General features: G+C 40.7%; 3 protein-coding genes across 6 annotated transcripts; all 3 read right to left on the minus strand.

Moving 5' to 3' along the window:
- Positions 1 to 1284: 1284 nt before the first annotated feature.
- tmem18 (transmembrane protein 18) lies at positions 1285 to 3195 on the minus strand. The gene is made up of 5 exons (XM_035616724.2): positions 3030 to 3195; positions 2711 to 2828; positions 2300 to 2354; positions 2078 to 2171; positions 1285 to 1653 (listed from the first exon to the last, which is right to left on the minus strand). The coding sequence occupies exons 1-5, from the start codon at positions 3120 to 3122 to the stop codon at positions 1555 to 1557; spliced, it is 459 nt and encodes a 152-aa protein (XP_035472617.2). The 5' UTR covers positions 3123 to 3195; the 3' UTR covers positions 1285 to 1554.
- Positions 3196 to 4443: 1248 nt separating this feature from the next.
- Positions 4444 to 7790, minus strand: LOC118289748 (uncharacterized protein C1orf115). 3 transcript variants are annotated; one of them, XM_035616726.2, is made up of 4 exons: positions 7161 to 7790; positions 7027 to 7037; positions 6069 to 6079; positions 4849 to 4986 (listed from the first exon to the last, which is right to left on the minus strand). In XM_035616726.2, the coding sequence occupies exons 1-4, from the start codon at positions 7479 to 7481 to the stop codon at positions 4877 to 4879; spliced, it is 453 nt and encodes a 150-aa protein (XP_035472619.1). In that variant the 5' UTR covers positions 7482 to 7790; the 3' UTR covers positions 4849 to 4876. The 3 variants fall into 3 exon arrangements, with proteins under 3 accessions (XP_035472618.1, XP_035472619.1, XP_035472621.1); XM_035616728.2 differs by lacking the exon at positions 7027 to 7037; XM_035616725.2 differs by lacking the exons at positions 6069 to 6079; positions 7027 to 7037 and having other exon boundaries at positions 4444 to 4986; positions 7161 to 7625.
- Positions 7791 to 7923: 133 nt separating this feature from the next.
- On the minus strand, positions 7924 to 18681 carry si:dkey-119f1.1 (Structural maintenance of chromosomes protein 6-like). Of its 2 annotated transcripts, none has more exons than XM_035616722.2 (27): positions 18393 to 18681; positions 17856 to 18000; positions 17544 to 17679; positions 16864 to 16969; positions 16480 to 16616; positions 16129 to 16190; positions 15926 to 16006; positions 15715 to 15816; positions 15438 to 15557; positions 15184 to 15282; positions 14790 to 14936; positions 14363 to 14451; positions 14088 to 14252; positions 13716 to 13894; positions 13240 to 13441; positions 12874 to 12988; positions 12371 to 12531; positions 11461 to 11596; positions 11270 to 11350; positions 10983 to 11153; positions 10224 to 10361; positions 9896 to 10041; positions 9652 to 9777; positions 9439 to 9544; positions 8944 to 9096; positions 8617 to 8714; positions 7924 to 8384 (listed from the first exon to the last, which is right to left on the minus strand). In XM_035616722.2, the coding sequence occupies exons 2-27, from the start codon at positions 17988 to 17990 to the stop codon at positions 8288 to 8290; spliced, it is 3288 nt and encodes a 1095-aa protein (XP_035472615.2). In that variant the 5' UTR covers positions 17991 to 18000; positions 18393 to 18681; the 3' UTR covers positions 7924 to 8287. The 2 variants fall into 2 exon arrangements, with proteins under 2 accessions (XP_035472615.2, XP_035472614.2); XM_035616721.2 differs by having other exon boundaries at positions 17856 to 18003.
- Between the last annotated feature and the right edge of the window lie 124 nt (positions 18682 to 18805).

Consider the following 18805-nt stretch of genomic DNA (forward strand, 5'->3'; position numbering starts at 1 on the left):
GCTGCAGCTGAGTGGATGTTGTGCAATGTACTGCTATGCATGACAAACCCGAGGAAAGCTACCATATCTGAGATACACATGAGGAGAATTTGGCAGCAACTTTTGCACCAATCAGAGCGGCAGAGTGTCCACTCAAATCATTATTTGAATTTGAGGATAACAATGACCTCCTTGAATCTTCACACTCAATCTTTGATTGAGACATGACTCATGTGTCTGGAGACATGGAGCTGGTTGGATCCATTGCGGTGTGTGTGTGTGTGTGTGTGTGTGTGTGTTCTTATCAACCAGTGAAAGGTCAGAGGTCAACCCCTTATGTTTATGCCCTTCAGAGACAATCACCTCCTCTGTCATATAGAAGCGTCCGACCCCCCCACATCCGCCCCGAACACACACAAACAATATCCCCACCATCACCACCTCCATAAATACAACACACCCCTTTCTCTTCCTCCCCGTGTTCTTAGATAACATCCAGTCTGAGGACTGAAATCCAATCACTCATGTCCACAATTAATGGGTCCAGACAGATGAATGCAGGCAAGCATATCAACATAATATTAGATGCATTTGGGAAAACAAGTGAATAAAAAAAAACCTGTAATATTGAGTTAGAACATCCTGCTAACTCTCTACAGAGAAAATTGTGCTACCCAAGACACACATCTTGCATTGAGCAGCACCTGTCTCACGTCATTTAGTCCGTACCGCCCTCTGGTGGCGCACTAACATTTATGGTAACCACAGAGAAAGTTAATTATTAAACATCTCAGTGGTGACCTGCACATTTAACTTCTGCATTCATACTTTTAAATCTAAGCTTGAATTAAATAAAGATTCAGACTTTTTCAGAAATAACATGTAGCAGATTCAGTATTTTCCTGTTGGGTATCATAACTTTGTCATGCATTTCTCTTTACCAATTGATAGGTTTGTCCAAACTAAGTGTTTTCTGATCTCACTGTCTGCTGTAAAAAAAAGAAAAGAAAGAAGCCTCCTAAGGGAAGTGAAGGGGTCAGACAGCACAAAGCGGTTAGCCCAGTATCACACCACCCGCCTGGGAGGCTGTTAAACCAGTTCAGCTGATCCTGGCATACATGGTGCCATTAAGGACAGCCCACAGTAGCCTCTTAAAGGATTGTGATTTCAAATAAATGAATCGCCTCATAGCGTACAGTGTAGTTTGAAATAAAGCACATTCCATATGATTTTTTCCTTTCGTCGCAGTCTTAAATTCTAGCCGAAGCTATTTAAAATTTTCAGGCCATGAAATCAACTGCCAGATGAAAGTTATTCAAAAAAGCTTTTATCGCTTTTTGTACATTTTAACACACTTTAAAACAACATTACATACAAAACAGTAACTGTCCTTTGGTCCTCGTATATTCAACAGTCGTTTCCAGAAACGGGCCTCCAGTCCAGACAAATCACCGAACAATCCTTTTTATAGTCACGAGGAGGAATCTGCCAACCATCCCCAAACTTTTGGGATTAGCAAAGGAGAAATTCTAAGCTCCTCTCAGTGAAGCCCATTTACAGACATGAGGGCAGAGATCAGTCGCTCTTCTCTCTCTTCTCTCTGCGCAACCTTCGCTTCAGCTGGAGTGTCTTCAGTTCAGTCATAGTGGAAAAGGTCCTGTACACCCAGACCATCTGTAGTCATGCAAAAAACACACGGACATACACATGGAGGGATGTTATAAGTGGCATACTTGCTGCTGAATAAATGATAAATGACTGCATTTATATAGCGCTTTTCTAGTCTTAACGGCCATTTTAAGTGCTTTGAACTACAAGTCACATTCACACAACACTTCTATATGTAGCACCTTTTTAAATCACATATCATTCACACTCTGAGGGAACAGCCGTCAGGAGCAACTTAGGGTTCAGTGTCTTGCCCAGGTACACTTCAACATGCAGACTGGAGGAGCAGGGAATCAAACCACCGACCGCCTGGTAAGTGGACGACCTTCAGGTATAGTGCGTCTACCTCCTGACTGAGCCACAACCGCTGAATAGTGCTGCTAACATTTGAACTGATGCAACGAGATGGAGAATAAGCAGGGAAGCTTACCACAATGACAACTGTATTGAGCAGAAGAGGAATCGAGTAGAGCAAAGATATGAACATGCCCTTGGAATCAAAGTACTGGAAATTAGAAAAAGACCTGCAAAAGAGTAATAAAGCCGAATGAGCATTTGATGTTGATTACAGTTACTTTGTACAAAAGTCAGCAGAGCTTCTATTAACAACATTTCACACATTTCTTGAAATACTGCTCAACAATGGTCTCACCTCCAGTTCCTAGCTGCCAGCTCATTCAGATATTCAGCACTATACACCAGGCCGACTGTGGAGAGAAGTCGCGTCAGAGCACTTACAAGTCAGATCACACACGCACTCCGACAACAACACAGCATGTTCACTAGACTCTTAATATTATTCATTCGTGTCATTAGAGTCTTCATGTCAGCATCAGATCTCATTTACAAGTGTTTATAAGCAACTGCGGGGACTAATCCGGGGGAACATGATACAGGATTTACTGATACAGAATCAGCTACTGTTAGGTTTTGAAGTTTATTGGTATGACTCGGGCTTCACACACACACACACACACACACACACACACACACACACACACACACACACACACACACACACACACAGGATAAAACGGCAGTTGTGTGTTTCTCCTCCACGTACCCATGAGCAGGAAGTGAAAGATCTGAGCTCTGTAGAACTTGCAGGTCACCACCGTCACACACAAACACACAACGTGGAACAGCAGCAGTCCGACGAGCCAAGGCTCCGACCACTGCACCTACACACAGTTAACGAGAGGAGGAGATGCAAAGAGAACCACGGGTGATTGGAGGGTGTTATCAGAGCTGCCGAACTGAAATGAAAAACTGCCAGAGACGTGTGTGTCTTCTAAAAACCGACTAGGCTCGAGCAGCTAGCTGTGAGGGCTAACGCTACGACTCGCTAGCGCCACGAATCGGGCATTAAACGTCCGACTTACCGACATGAGGAACGTCCATAACGACGTGATTCTAACATTGCTGAAGCCGTCGATGGGAACTGCGCTGATGTTCTCCGCTTTAGGCTCCGTCATCTTCAGAGAAAACAGCGAACTGCCCGATGACGGCGCCTCGGCTCATGTAAACAAGACAAGAGTGCGGAAGCAGCTTCTCTGTCGCAGTCGAAATACGTCATCAAGGAGCCTGAGCCCGATTGGTCCGATCTTAATATTTTGATTTTCATTATTGAACGGTTGCAGTATAACGCGAACATGCAGTAATAATGTAGTTTTAAAAACATGTCATCAGTCCGGGTGCCTATTTGCTATTGATTTGAATACTTTTTGTTATCAATTAGAATTATTATTTTTTTTGCTTTATGAAAACGGATAAAATGTTTGTTTTGAAATGAAATGCTCAATGAATGGCAGTGTTTTGTTTTATAATAATAAGTTTACATTGGTAAAACAAGGCGAATACACAGAGCAGCATGAATGTGTGTTGTGTTTAAAGAGATAGTTCAGAGGTACTGTTTTTCCCACTTTCCCTGAGTCAGAAAAACTTGTAAATTATTTCAGACAGACATCTGTTTTATTTTGTGTAGTCTAAAATTATGTCAAAGCGCAATATGGTTATCATATATATATATATATATATATATATATATATATATATATATATATATATATATATATATATATATATATATATATATATATATATATACATACACACATATTCACACATTCACAAAGTTGAATTAGATTTTTTTAAGTTTCCAAATGCGACTGTATATATTACTTTACATCAGCATAATGGGTTATATATATACAAATGCAGGCTTTGGAATTATTTCACCAACTCAAAATATTAATGACCCTTATTAGACTCCATACACAGCTTTACTGTTTACATTTTTCATCCCTTTTGTTTACATTTCCAATTTTTCAAACTTCACCAGCCTCTTCATACTAATTCAAGCCAGCAGTTCAGTTTAGCTTCATCTTGTGCCAGCTGCAATCTTTGACAATTGAGAAATGCTCTTGGGATCAGTGGTCCAACTTCCTCCACTCTGAGAAGAGGGGTGGAGGGGTGGCCTAGTTTCCTTTTCACTGCATGTGGCCACATCCTTTCAGCCTTCGTTTACCAAATCATCAGGGAAGTGGCACTTGTCTTTCCTGTCTGCAAAGCCCTTTAATAGCTACCTGCCCAGATTAACTTCATCTGCCGCTGCAGAAAACATTCCTATGTAGTCACGCCTGTCCTGCTCTAGGTACCACATTTCCACATTATCCCTCTGCAAATATGCTAAAACCCGCTACATGCTCGACCAAATAAAAAACATTCTTTGAATCAAGAAAGGGCACATGCATTTTTCATTATCTAATAAAAGGGTTAGTAAGCGCACAGGCAATGTGTGATTTAAGGATACGGAGTGTATAAAGTTTATTAGGTCCATGCAAAAAGCATTTTTACAGCCTCTGTCTCTTATTCTATGATCTTAAATGTGGATTTTATGTAAATCAGATTAAAAAAGTAAGCCATATTGTTTATCATTATCTGTTTTTTCAGTGTCAACAATTAACAAGATCAACAATATGTCTTTTTTTCACAGAAGACATTTTAACAAGACCTGTGCTTTTCCAACTGTGAAGAATGTCTGTTTTACCAAGAAATAACTTCCTAAATACTTACATCAAAATGAACATATGAGTGAAAAATAGGAAATTTCAAATACACAAATATCAATATCAAAAGGACTGCTGGTGGTATATACACAAATGTTTGTAAAGAAAGTGGAGGAGATTCAGGTGCATCAGCTCAGGTGCCAGTTCTCCCTCGGTGGAAGTCAGGGACAAAAGTAGCCGCCACGGTGATTGGAGTAGAGTAGCCGAGGGCAAAATTGTATAGACCAAGCATCAGACACTTCCAGGTGGAGCGCAGTGCTTTGCCAACATTCTGAAAAACAAACAAACAGAAAATTAATTTTCAATTCTGTGGATTTCAACAGTAATTATCAGAAAATCTGTTCAGTCATTCAGAGGATGTGGGCCATGGTAAATTAACAGAGATCGAGGCCGAGTCAAAAATGTTGTTTTTTTCCAATGTGATTATTTCCCTGGCTTATCCCACCACACAAATCAGGTCATCATTATTTTTATTAACACAATATTGAAATGACAGCAAGTGCTCAAATCGTTTACTGGTGATTTTAAAAGAACAGCAGAATAAGTATATATGAGCTCAGTAATCCCACATATGGAAAGTTTAAGAACAATAGCACAGCAGGGGGAGTTGTACAGAGTGTTTTTAAACCTAAAATGTAAATAAGGCATCCTGTGAACACTATTGTCTCCTGTTCTTTTCGAACAGGAAAGGGCCGCCCGGCTGAAGCGGATACAGGAAGTCTGTTGATTAAAAAAACCCACAAGCAGAAACAATCCTACTTCCTCAGAGTGGTATGTAAGAATACCTCAGCTCACTTCTTGAACTGATGAAGAAATTATTAATAATAATGAATCTCTTTGAAATTAGCTAATAAATGGTCCTTGAGTTCCTAAAACTATTCTTTAGGGCGAGAATGAACGTTAACAGAGTTAAGTATTAATAGCAAACATGTCGCTTCAGTTTCGACAGGTATATGTGGACCACAGCTGACTGATAAGAGTCAGTATTGTTCAGTATTTAGCACAAGTGCCTGGTCACTGATAAACCCACAGTAAATCATGTTTGATGTCACATTTCAGAACCTATTTCCTTGTAAATGTCGCTGTTAGGTCAGTAGATGTTGTCAAAGGGACCCATTGGCTTATGACAATAATCACCCAATGATAATTATTAACTTGATCACGTTTGTAGTAATAATTAAAGAGATAAAAACTTTGATCTGAAATGATCTGATTACTTTTGATGAGCAGTTTTGAAAGATTCATTACCCCGCTAGCTTTGCAGTGTAACAGTATAAATAGAATAAACAAATCATTTCAAAAAGGTCGTTTGATGCCATAACAAAAGAAAAAAGAAAACAGCTTTTAACTTACCTACACTGGAACTGCAAGAAAAAACACATGATTAATCAATTTTAAGTTATTCTTTAAAAGTCTCTTCGTTGCAGCACCATGACATAAAGTCATGTATTGTTCTTATGTTCATTGAATATTAAACATTTCAAACATAATAATATGAAGCAGGTCAAAAACAATCCTCCGTCCTCCATCTATTCTGTTAAGTCTAATAAAGATAAGATATGATATAAAACAGTATATAGTTAATAGTTAACAGTACCCTTACACATTAATGATTTGTTTACCCGACATTTTACAGCATGTATTCTCACACACACACACACACACACACACACAGTGTTTAGATGTTTATTTTTTTGAGTCATTTCCTCATCAATCACGTGTATGGGCTTTACAGCACACTGTCCTGTGCAGTAAATTTTCTCTGCCACGCACCAGCAGACAGAAGCATCGAGAGGTGGCACACACACCGATGCTTTAAGGCTCTTCAATGAGTGTAATCTCTGGCTTTAGTCTGTCTGGGTCAATGTGAGCCCAGAAGTCAGGGCCGGCACTCCGAGAGGAGCTTGTGCTGGTTGCCAAAGAGAACGCAGCTGTAATATGTATGTGATTATTCAGATGGACTGGAGATAATTACTGATCATGCATGTATAATTTTAAGATTATGCCATTTTTAGGGATCTTTGGAATCTAAACTGTAAAGTTCAGCTGTCTAAATACTTCGATGACCAGCAATTACCTCAGTAATCAGAAAAATTATCAGGGATATTTGGGGTAATTATTGCAGATGCAGAACAGAACACACCATACCAAAACAACCCACATGTTGTGCGAATTAAAATTTTAAGGTTAAGTAATAGCATGAAGTTGACAACAACTTTGGAGTTTTCACCGGTCATTAATTCTATTATTATTCTATTAGAACAATTTGAGGCTGATTAATTCCCCAACTGTGATTCATCTTTTAACTTACCCACAATGAAGCTACAAAGCAAAGACAAAGGGGCAGGAGATGAAGGATCATCAAAAGGCTACTGCCAGAGTACACACTGTATTTGCAAGCATTTAGTGTTATGAACATTTTAAGAAATGTGGTATGATACCAACCTTCTTTACTTTTTTGTACTTTTCTTTCTTTCTTGTCTTCTCTTCCTCCTTTGCTATTCCTCGGGCCTCATCATCCACCAGTGGCTCATACCTCTCTGGCAGAAAGGCAAAGTGAACTTCTCGATGGCACTTCTCCTTTTGTCTGCCGTCGTCCGCCACAGCATGGCTGCCATCGCAGGCAGAGTTCTCCACACTCTCCGTGGGATCCACAAAGTCCATATGTCGCCGATACTTGCACGCCGACCCTAAGTTCAGAGTCTGGCCTGGCGCCGCCGCTGAATTTCTGTTAAACAACCTCGATGGAAGAGATTTAGGCTTCATGTTGTCTCCTTGTAGTAGTTCTCAGGGATGCATTGGAAAAAGCACCACCTTGCCGCAGGAGGTCAGGTATGTTGTCAAGAGACGTTTTGTGCATGAGTGGAAGTGCATTCCAGTGGACCGCCGCGTGTTGGAGGCTGGGCATAGAGCCCTTAAAGGTGCAAATCCTTCCTCACATGACTGACCTTAATTGTTCTCAGGGTTTCTGGTTGAATGTTTCAATGCAGATCTAAATCAAAATGACTTTCATCCAGTGAATAATAAGTAGAACTGAGGAAAAAGATTGACGATTATGTGTTTGCTGGGTCTTGACACACAAAAAGATTCTGAACTATTGAGCAAATTCGTAAAAAGGAAAAAAAGAAAAATGTTGGAATCATCAAAAGTGGAAAAACTTTATCTTGCCTATATCCTGAAATATGTATCCATGTGTAGAGACCCCCACCAACATTGCATCTGTTTATTAACTTTTTTGCTTTAATGAATAACATTAAATGAACAACTAAACAACTTTCAAGGCATTTAAGTTTTTTTGACATAGGTTATAAAAACATTTACCCCCTGTGTAAACCTCGGAATTTAAGTCAATGTTATTGTACAAAACATTTAATACACAGATTTCAAAAGACAACTTTGAAAAATTTTAAATGACAGAACTAAAACCTTAAAACCTGAGCCCACTTGAAGACGATGTGTGTGCACTTTTTTGAACAACGGTTTCCTTAAAAAACAGGAATCAATGTATAACTCTGTGTCAGACTCATGGAGGGTCTCAGCACCTCATCTGATGTTAAACTGAGCCGGCAGTGCTACTGGTCCTCATCTTGATTTGTTGGTGCGTTGTTTTGGCCACGGTCTGGATCCTTCAGTCGCAGGATGCGGATGATTTTGCTCACAGGAAGAGTACTGAAAAAAAAAACAGGAGAAAGCAACAAAGATGACAATGTGCTCGTACCTTTGAGGGTTCAGGTTTGGAGACTTATGACACATGATCTTTATTCCTGAAATCCTGATTAGTCTATCACAGTTCATTTACTGAGCTAATACACAGTAACAAAGTCAATAAATCAGTATCTGGGTGGTCAAACTGCTTTCATATACAGATATACAAACAGAAGGATGTTGTATCAGTGATTACCCCATGCTCTGTGGAGTGAGGAATATGAACTGTCTGTAGCGTTGACCGGCGGCCACCTTCAGCATCATGTCCATCGATATCCTCCTGTTCACCATGTCCTAATTGAACAAAACAAAACCCGATGTTCATGTCATTGTTTGACAAATGAGGCTAAACACAAGAGAGACAGCTCCTCAATTGTCAACGACCTCGCATTCAACCTTTCTCCCAACTTCCCCTTCTCTTCCCCTTCCCCCTCTACTGCCTTCCACTATTTCCAACGATACTTCACAGCTCAGGTATTTGATATCCAGACTAAATATACGAATAAAAACTGTCTCTTGTTACCATATAAACATCAAACTCATCAAGGCAGCGGAAAGGCGCCTCTGTGATGGCCCAAAGAGAGAGCACGAAGCAAACGGTGGAGAAGGAGCGCTCGCCTCCGGACAGAGAGCGCATGTCGCTCAGGTCAGCCTTGTTCCCCTGGCCGGGCTGCACCTGCACAGATGAGAAAGCAGTTTTGTAAGAGAAAAGATTTTGTCGTTAACATTTCTCTTCACATCACCCGGCTAGGAAGCTGCAGCTATAGTGTCTCATGTTTTTAAGAGTGTGCTCTCATTTAGATTTCATCCTTGCTGCTATAGTTTCTTTTCTAATAGACTAGAATAAATTAAATGGTCTCATTAAATGAACTCATCTTAATGTCTCGTTTACAAGCTGTTTCGAAAATGAACTCTGGAATATGTAGGTATGAAATCTACAGTGCACCTGTTTAAACTATGTAAATTAGAGGGGAAAAAAAGTTGTTAAGTGTCCCACTGATGAACCGAATGTTCTTACCGAGATGGAGAGAGTTTCATTCTTGTGGTCAAAGGCCATATTTCCAGTGTAGCCTCTCTGGGCCAGCATGCTGTCAAAGTAGTATTTGCAGCGGGCCGAAAGGAACCTAAGTCAACATGGGAGGTAGAGAAAGGGGCTCAGATGGAGGAAGAGTGAAGGCAGGTCCACGGTCGTCGTAAAAAAATGTATTATGTTTTTGATTTGGCAACTTGCCTCCTGAGCTCAGCGTAAACCTGGAGCCTATGGTTCATGACGCTGTCAAGGCTTTTGATGAAGCTGTTGAGGTTCTTCATTTGCTGTGTGAGGTTCTTGTAGGTCTCCAGAGCCTCTTGGTACTGTCTACGTGTCAAAACATTAAGGGGAGAGGAAGGTTTATAAGTTGCAACATTTCAGTGTCATTTCAATAAGACGAAAATTTATTTTTTTCTTCCTTGTTACAGGGGTCGAGGTAACTTACTTTACAACCTCCTCGCGGTCCCCCTGTTGTTCCTGCTGGGTAGATATCTTAACCTTGAGACGGTTGATCTCACTATCCATACTCCGGGCTGAACGACGCACCTCCAGCCGCTCTGGACAGATCTCTGTTGCCTTGGATACAGATGTCTGAACCGCAGAGAGAAGCAAGGTAAAACTATTAGGTACACAAACTACAGCATTCAAGTGTAACTACACCCCCAGCTCTGAGCCCGAGTCCAGCCACTACATAATTTTGAAAGATGCTAAAAAGTAAACCACATCAGCTCTGGTTTATCAAGTCACCCCTCAAACCTCTGTACGGCATATACCTGAAGTTCCTGTTCCTTGCTTCCTAGGTCAGCTTCAAGGCTCTGGATGTTCCTGAGATGGGTGCTGCGCTTGTCGTCGTAGTGTTTCTTGTGATGCTTGCACTTTATCATTTCCTGCTCAGCCTTATTGAGGTCCTCCTGTAGTGGGACAAAAAGACAACATGCAATGGACTCAACAACCTCGAGATGGGGTCCATATGGTGGGAATGTGCTGCTAATAATCACCTACTGACTGACATACAGAGACTTCTGGGCATAAATTTTTTTTTTTTTTTTTTTTTACAGCCAAATCCCTGTTCCAGAAATGACATTTGACCTCTTCTAACTTTTATTACCTTTAACAGTGCAATGTTACTCTTAGGTTATTGCAAACTAACAGCAGCCAGGAATCTGATTTAACCTTATTCAAGGACACAAAGTAAGGAGGTGAAAGAAATGTTTGCAAGTGTTTCAAAGTAAAATTTGAAATACTCATAGTTGATGCTAAAATGTGTCATCTCGTGCTTGTGGAAAAGAGTGTCCATCAGGAGATACATCATAAAGCAAGTACAATAAATTCAGATTAAGATCCTGGAGGAATACAGTACTACTTTAATCACCATGTTGGCTTAAAAAAGTTGAAACAGTTTGACATGGTGTAAATTTGGGTATTCCGCATCATTCACTTCCTGTAAAAGCCAAGGGTGCTAATCTTTATCTTTTCTTTATCTTGGTGAGTGGATATATAAAGCCGTGGGCGTGTACAGAGTACTACAGTACTTTGATTGGGTCAGCATCCTCTGCGATGGTGTTGATCTGCTCTTTTTGCTGCTTGTACGCCTGCTCTGCCTCCTCATAGGACGCCTTGAGGTCGGTCATCTGAGCTCGTGCCTGGTCAAACTCGGCGCGCTTGGACGAGATCTTAGCAACGATCTCCTGAAGCTCCTCCTCCTGTGGTGGAGTGGTGACAGCAACAAAGCAGTTTCATTTACCCTTTTTTTAAATATAACATTTTAACTGTGAATAACATCAATGAGTTGCACTGTGTAGATGTGTTGTGTACACACCAGAGGCCTGAGGTCCTCTGACTGAGGCTCCTCCACATTCTGCAGGTCTGTCAACTCCAGCTGTAGTTTTGTGGCCTTATTCTAATCAATTAAAAACAAGCTTAATGGGCAAATTTCATTGTCTCAAGATTTCATAATATCCTAGGCTTAGAAAGAGATGAATACTGATTATGAGAGGTAAAAAGAGTTACTTTGGCAGTCTTCTGGTCTGTGTAAGCTCTTCTCAGCAGCCCTTCATTCTGTCTGATGTCCTCATCTAACCTTTTCATCTGTTGCTGGAAGCGAGTTGCCTGAGCTTCTTGGTTCTCCAGCTCCTTCTGCAAGTGCCTGAGAGGAAAGAAGGAAACCAAAGGAAACAAAGAAAGTAGTAAGATACGATGTTTATACAACCACTCCCTGTTGTGATAATAAATGTAGCTTATTGATTACAGTTTCTATGCTGCTGTTGTTTTATTGATTCAAGATATTGAATTAAGACCTGGTATTAACATCCGTACTGAGAGATCCGATCACAAGTGGACAGCTCTAAGTTCGTCAGCAATAGAATGCGCCCTGGATACATCACCTCTGAGCACTTGTTATTGGATATCACTTCCCAGCTTAACATGCACGTACACAAGTGTGTCAATTCTATTCGCAAAGACCAATTATTTTTGTTTTTTGCTAAACAATGTGGAAACACGCGTCCCAAACTCTCAGTGATCGGATCTGAAATGTGTCCTCACATAAGGACACTCCTTTAGAGGGGCAGTAAGCGATTGTAAGGCAATACATGTTTTGTAAAAATCAGCGTATATTTTCCCACCGTCCGTTAGCGGCTTCGTGGCCTGGCCAGAGCAGTAAAATCACAACAACAACAACAACAACAACAACAACAACAACAACAAAGGGTGAAACAAGCGTTATACAAAATCGCATACTGCCCCTATAAGTACACCCTTAGCATACACCTGTACTTAAAGCCGTTCCGGAAGGATGTTAATACCAGGTCTGAACAGGATGACAGATACAGAGGATACGCTTCATCAAACACTACAACACCAAGAAGTCAGCAGGAGATGTTGATTCATTCTTAATTCGCACGCACGCACACGAACGCACCTGATCTCCTCCTCAACGTCTCCTGAAAGATAGTTTGCTCTGGTCTGATCGGCAGAGTATGCGCGGTTAGTGAAAATCTGGTCTCCCTCTATGGAGAAGGCCTGGAAACAGTTCTGTGGAGGGTTTTTGCCATGCATCAACCTCCGAGCCACTGTGCGATTCTACAAACACACAAAAAAAAAACATGTCAATGCAGAATACTTTCAAAATGGTAAAAAATACAACAGCACAAAAGTGTTTAAATGCAACCTGTTAAATATGAGCTTCGGTTTTAGTACATATGATTGAAAGGATTTCATCGTGAGCTAGATCAGATCATGGATTAATTTACAGACCTACACAGTTGTAGATATGCCAAAGTGTATCATGGTTTTCTATATTACATGTGTTCCATAGTTCACATCAACTTCAAATACATGGCTATATAGCGTTTTATTTATTCTTTATTTCATTTAAATCTCATTTTACTGAAACTTTTCTTGCGGGGAAAAAATGGTTGTTACCTTGATGAGTAGAATGCTTTCTATTCCCCTTTGATCAATCAGGCAGTTGGCCACAACTGAGTCCTCAATCTCCAGAGCTTGTAGCACGGAGGGGTATTCAGGGTGATTCACGGCTCTGACGCAAATGACACAACAAACCAATATCACTCTATTATAACTTTGCAGATATTCTTGCACTGTTCCAAGTGATATTACAAGCAAAATGTATAGTTAGGGTACCATAGACTTGATCCCACCAGCTTGGATTAGTACGTTGTGAGGAAGATATGTGAATTTAAAAGTAGTTAATTAATTTACCAACAGTATCGTTCTCTGTGAAGGAGAAAACATTTAAGCCTAATGCATGAACAATGCACATGTCCTCACTTCTTCCTTGTGTCATGGAGACGTGGGAGGAACTGGCTAGTGATGATGGTAGGCCTGCGGCCTCCTGTGAACACTCTGGCCATGAGGCCCTGCAGCACCTTCTCATCCTCGTAATTGTCACAGGTGAAGGCCTGCAGTTGGCCCTTAAGACAAACTTCTACAGCCAGCGCCAGCTCTGGATCCTTCAAGCTAATGAGGTAACCTGTAGAAAGGAAAGGAACTGTTAAAAAAAAGGCAAGAGTGATGTGCATTTGTCAAGTTCAGAAAAACAAAGTAACTTAAACCTGATTCAGCTTCCCACAGAAGAAAATATCTCCCCTCTTTTTTTGAAAATCCCAATAACTTATGATAGACACTGACTGCTGGCCCTCATGATCATGTATTTATCCTTATTTGAGTGGTATCTAAAACTTGGTTACGAAGGCCTGGGTGCTAATCACATTACATGAGTGCACAAGTGGACAAACAAGTTTTACCCAGAGGTCCGAGAGGTTTGTGCTTGAACTGGCCCCTTCTGTGAGCTTCCTGGATGGCACTGAGGAGAGCAGGCATGTGCTCTCCAAATCGCCGCAGCCGATTGGAGCGACTGCTTTCAAGAGTCTGCAAGTTCCGTCTGTTGCTGTCAATGGACCTTTGGAGCACTTCCTGTTCTCTCCTGAAGATAGACGGAGGGGCCCATTTCGTAATGTTAGAGGCTTTTTTTTATTTTAATGACTATATTACTAATAAGCTACTACATACTAGCGGAAACTATTGTCAATGGAAACTGAAAGCTGTGACAGAACCAATAATTTTTGTCTTCTTGCCCAAGTTCCTGATTTGCACTTTGCACTTCATTGTTTGCCTACTTCATCCTTCCTTGTTCTTCCTTGGCACGGCTGCAGGCAAGCTGATACTGGTCAATCTGCTGGCCCAGAGTGGAAATCTGGTGTGTCATGTTCTCCAGCTCAGCCTGTATCCTCTCCATATGCTCGGACCGGGCCTGACTCTCTGCTCCCGATGTCTGACTGATGCTAGAGACAAACAAAAAAAAAGCGACAAGAGATATTAGAAGTATGGAAAGCAAATGGGGAGTTATCGTAGAATGAAAAGATATAGACATGAAAACCAGATGAAGTCATACCTCAGCTTGAGATCATTTATCCTTGAGGACAACTGAACCTTGTCCTTTTCCAGGTCCCTCAGATTAGCTTTGCATCGGTGGACCGTGACCTAGACATGCACATATAAACGAATAACAGAAACAATGGCCGCTTACAGAGTTGCATAACTAGCATCACAATGATGACAGCGACTTCAAACAGCCGTACCCTATTTTATATATGATAAATCTGTTCGGCTACGTCTTCATGAGTAAAAAAAATTAGATAATAAGACACTTGTTTTTTGTTTTTAAAGACACCGACTTAAAAACATGAGGTGCATCTGGACGACATTACTGACACTACGAACGCAATAGCAACTGCAAAGCTGTGCGTACGGCTAATTGAAAGAAAATGTGGGTTAATACAGAGATATAAAATATTAAAAACATCTCATAAGAACCAGACCTCGCTGGACTGGAGCAGAGAATTACGCCTCTGGGCCTGGGTCTTCAGCTCAGCACATTTGGGCTGGAGCTCCTGGACTTGCTGGGTGATCCCCTCCAACTGTTCCTGGATCTGCTTGCACTTCTTCTCAGCCTCCTCAACCTTGTGCTGCATGATGACATAAAAAAAAACAGATCAGTGAAGTAGAGGGGTTAGAGGTCAGAGGATAGAGGAGGGCCATGCTGGACAAGTGCAAAGTTGTGGGTTTGAGCAATCAAACATAATAAGTTGTTATTTCTAAACAAGTAATTGTATTAAAAATACATAATTAATGATTCTGGCATTATCCTTATAAATACAATAAATACATTCTGTTTTAACCCTTGATTTTATTGTGAATACTACATAATTATACCTTCCATTCGTCAACCTTCTCATCATATTTCTCTGTTGAATGTTTGTCCGACTGCAGCTTCTCCTTCATCGGCTCCAACTCCTTCTCCATCTCTGCCACCTGCAAAATTCAACAGACGCACTGAAGCCATTGATATCTAGAAAAATTATCTTTTAAGTAATTATACACAAACCTTGTGTCGGAGAGACAAAGATGAATTGGTAAAAAGGGTGGGAAAAATCAAGTTGAGAGAAAAAAAGAGAAGATTATCTCACCAAGGCCCAAGCCATCTGCTTCTGCAACTCTGCTAGCTTGGTGTGCATTTCGTCCAGCGATGCCAGGCTCTTGTAACGTTCCTCTTTCTCCTTGTACCTCTGCCTCAAGTCTTTCAAACACTGCAACAGTCCCATAAACAGACGTGGTAGTAAAACACATGCCAAGCTGTCTGGTTAAAATTAAAGGATTACAAATTCTATCTATGATGAAGCCCACACAGGTTATATTACATCAATATTATATAATAGTGCAGTATCAATAGATTTAAAAATATACTTCATTTTGTTGCTCCACTTTATCCTCTGTGACATGCTTGGTGGTTCTGATGTAGACAAAGTCCTCTCTCATCTGCTCCAGTTGTGTAGCTTTCATAAAAAACTGAGAAATACGAATGGATATTTTAAGAAAAAAACAATCATCAATGGTCACAAGATTTTCATTAAAAAAATGTATTTTAGAAATGTATAAATGATGACTTAAGACAAACCTTATACTTGTCCCCCTCTCCTTTGGAGTGTAGGAAGTATTTGCTCATCTCTTGGGTCAGAATTGACACAGGGTTGTTGACCTTTGGAAAAAAAAAAATGTAATAATGACTCCTCACCAACACAGGTTCATCCTAAAGGAGTTCATTTTGTCATAGTAAAGTTTAAACGATATTGTACTGTACAAGACTTGAATTGCTCATACTTGAATATTGAAATTGTCCAGGATGGAGATGAGCTCTTCCTTCTTGGTTGAGACAATTTGACCTACAAGGAGAAAAAAGTTTATGTATGTTAAATGCCTGATGAGAATTATTCAGGCATCTACTAAGGTGTCACCGTTACACGCTAATATTCTAAGACCTATTTCACTCTTAATCTTCAGCAGTGTTTTGCAATTGTAAAAAAAATTAAATGAAACACCTTTTTGTTGCCATTTTTCAAATCATGGTCAACCTTAAATTTACTTGGTGGATATTTAACACTATATAACTGTAGAAGTGGTAACGGGCGTCTCTTCACAAAGTATTGAAAACTAGTCTTCATGGTTTTTTACCTGACTTGCTCCTCAGTTTGTAAGTTCTCAGCCCCTCGCGTGTTATTCTGAGGTCTACAATGATCGCTTGACCATACACCTCAGGTTTGTAAGCATCCCTTCCTTTGTTACGCAGAGTAATCGACACATCAGCTGAGCTGAGGAAACAGTAATGCACATCGAGAGTCGAGAGATGCAACAAAAAACAAGATTTCACAATTATGATGGGTTATGAGAGTCAAGGCTTTCTATAAAAGAGAAGACAACAGACAATTGATGAATTCTCAAATGTGCGGTGTCTCATTTCTGCCTTAACGGATAAGCCCCTAAAGGCAACTACAGCCTGTCTCAGATACAGCATGACAAAAGGGAATGTCTATTACACAGTGAGGTAAAAAGATTTACCTTTCTCCTTCTTTAACAAATCCTTTGAGGGATGATCCTCTGTTTGTAGCCTGTGCATTCCCACCTAAAGCAACTATGAGAGCAGTCAGGACGGCACTTTTTCCACCTGTCAGAGAGGCAAATTTTGCATAGAATAAAATGTAAACAGAAGAACTAAGTAGAAGATAGGAGAGACACAAAAGATGAGAGGATATTCTGGAAAGAAGGACAAACTATAAATACCCTCACTCAGGTTTATATCAATTCATATTAACTTTAAAGGCATTATCCAGATCCACAGATCCAATTTAGGGCTAACGGGCTCATTCATAACAAATACACTTGCACAACTTAAAACTGCAGACACAAGAGGCTTCCTGGTAACGAGAAGAATATATATTTTTTTTTACAAAACCTTAACTCTTTCATCAAAGTCAGCTCTTTTTAAATGCCCTTATATGACAGAATGGCTGTAGTATAAAAAGATAAAAACAAGTCAGCCAGAAAACTGTTTTGGGACAAAAGGCTAGTCCTCCCACACTACAAATTAGTGCATCAGTTACCACGGTAACAGAAAGGCTTTCTGTAAACCTAGATTATGGAGAGGGAACCAAACTTATGGTTTCACTTCAATGCACCTCAGTACTCAACCAATCCTCTTTTCTGAAATACTGCACTGGTTAGTAAATAGTTTTACTCACTTCCATTGTTGCCAACAACAAAGTTGACATTGGAACCGAACGTGAACGGGCCGAGGAGCGAGTGGCACATGAAGTTCTTCAGCGTGATACTCTCCACGATCCCGGCATCGCTCACCACCTCACCGGCACCTTGAACCTACACACAAGTTTCATTTTTGTCACTTTCCTACAAACCTGCCAGACATACAATACAGCTATGTGCAATTCTCCCTCCTTTTTTTGTTGAGCAAATTGACTGAGAGCCACAGATTCATAAAGAAGTAAAGATGGACATCATTTCTTGGTAAACAACATGACATTGAGTATACATACCTGCTTCAGTAGAGGATCATCGTGGTCACTATCTACAGCATTCTCATCTTCTTCTTCTTCTCCATCTTCTTTTTGCTCAGGTCGGACCCGCTTGTTGACGTTCTCACTGACAGAGCTGCTTTTCCGTTTCGACATCCTCGTCAACCTACTTCAAAAAGAACGGAAGGTGAACGCAACACACACACACACACACACACGCGCAAGTGTTTCCAGCACCAGTGTCACGCTGCACGTTGAACTCTTGACAGCGACTCTCATTTCTCTGCAAGAACGCCATTGTCATATTTCTTTGTTTAGTTAAGCTGCTGTTGTTTGTCTGCAACCTTACTGTGATTAAGACTGTCAGAGTGGCAGAAGCGGGACGTTGTAGGCTGGCAGCGTCACAGTACTAGCTTAGCTTGCTAACTAACGCTACATGCTAAACAGAAAGTTACTACGTAGACAGATGTAGACGTTGAGTGCGTCGCGGTTGGTTTCTAATCTTTATAACAACTTGATAACGACGGACATCATTGATTTGTGGAGTAAACCCCTTACCTGGTTTACGGCAGTCACACACACAGCACAGCTGATAATGGTGGGGGACGGCCCGCTGCACCGCTCATCGAATTTGCGCTCACTTTTCCTCCGGAAATATCGCGTGAATTAACGAGACTACGAGTCAAAACAAAACATTTCCTCGGTGCTTCTTGTGCTGTGTTCCATTTTACCTCGAAACTCGGAAGTCGGGTTAATCGTTATAGTATGATCTTTGAACTCGGAATTACGAGCCCCGAGTCGGAAATTGCAAATAAACGCCCCTGCGAGTCGGAATTCCGACTCGGGATGTCGGGAAAAAAATCACCACCCCGACTTCCGGGGTCCGAGTTCAGAGTTCCGAGGTAAACTCGAACGCAGCATAAATTAATCGCTGTATACTTTAAATAGACAAGAATTTATTGTCTATTGAA

Source organism: Scophthalmus maximus, chromosome 18, assembly GCF_022379125.1.
Source record: "Scophthalmus maximus strain ysfricsl-2021 chromosome 18, ASM2237912v1, whole genome shotgun sequence".
NCBI lineage: Eukaryota > Metazoa > Chordata > Actinopteri > Pleuronectiformes > Scophthalmidae > Scophthalmus > Scophthalmus maximus.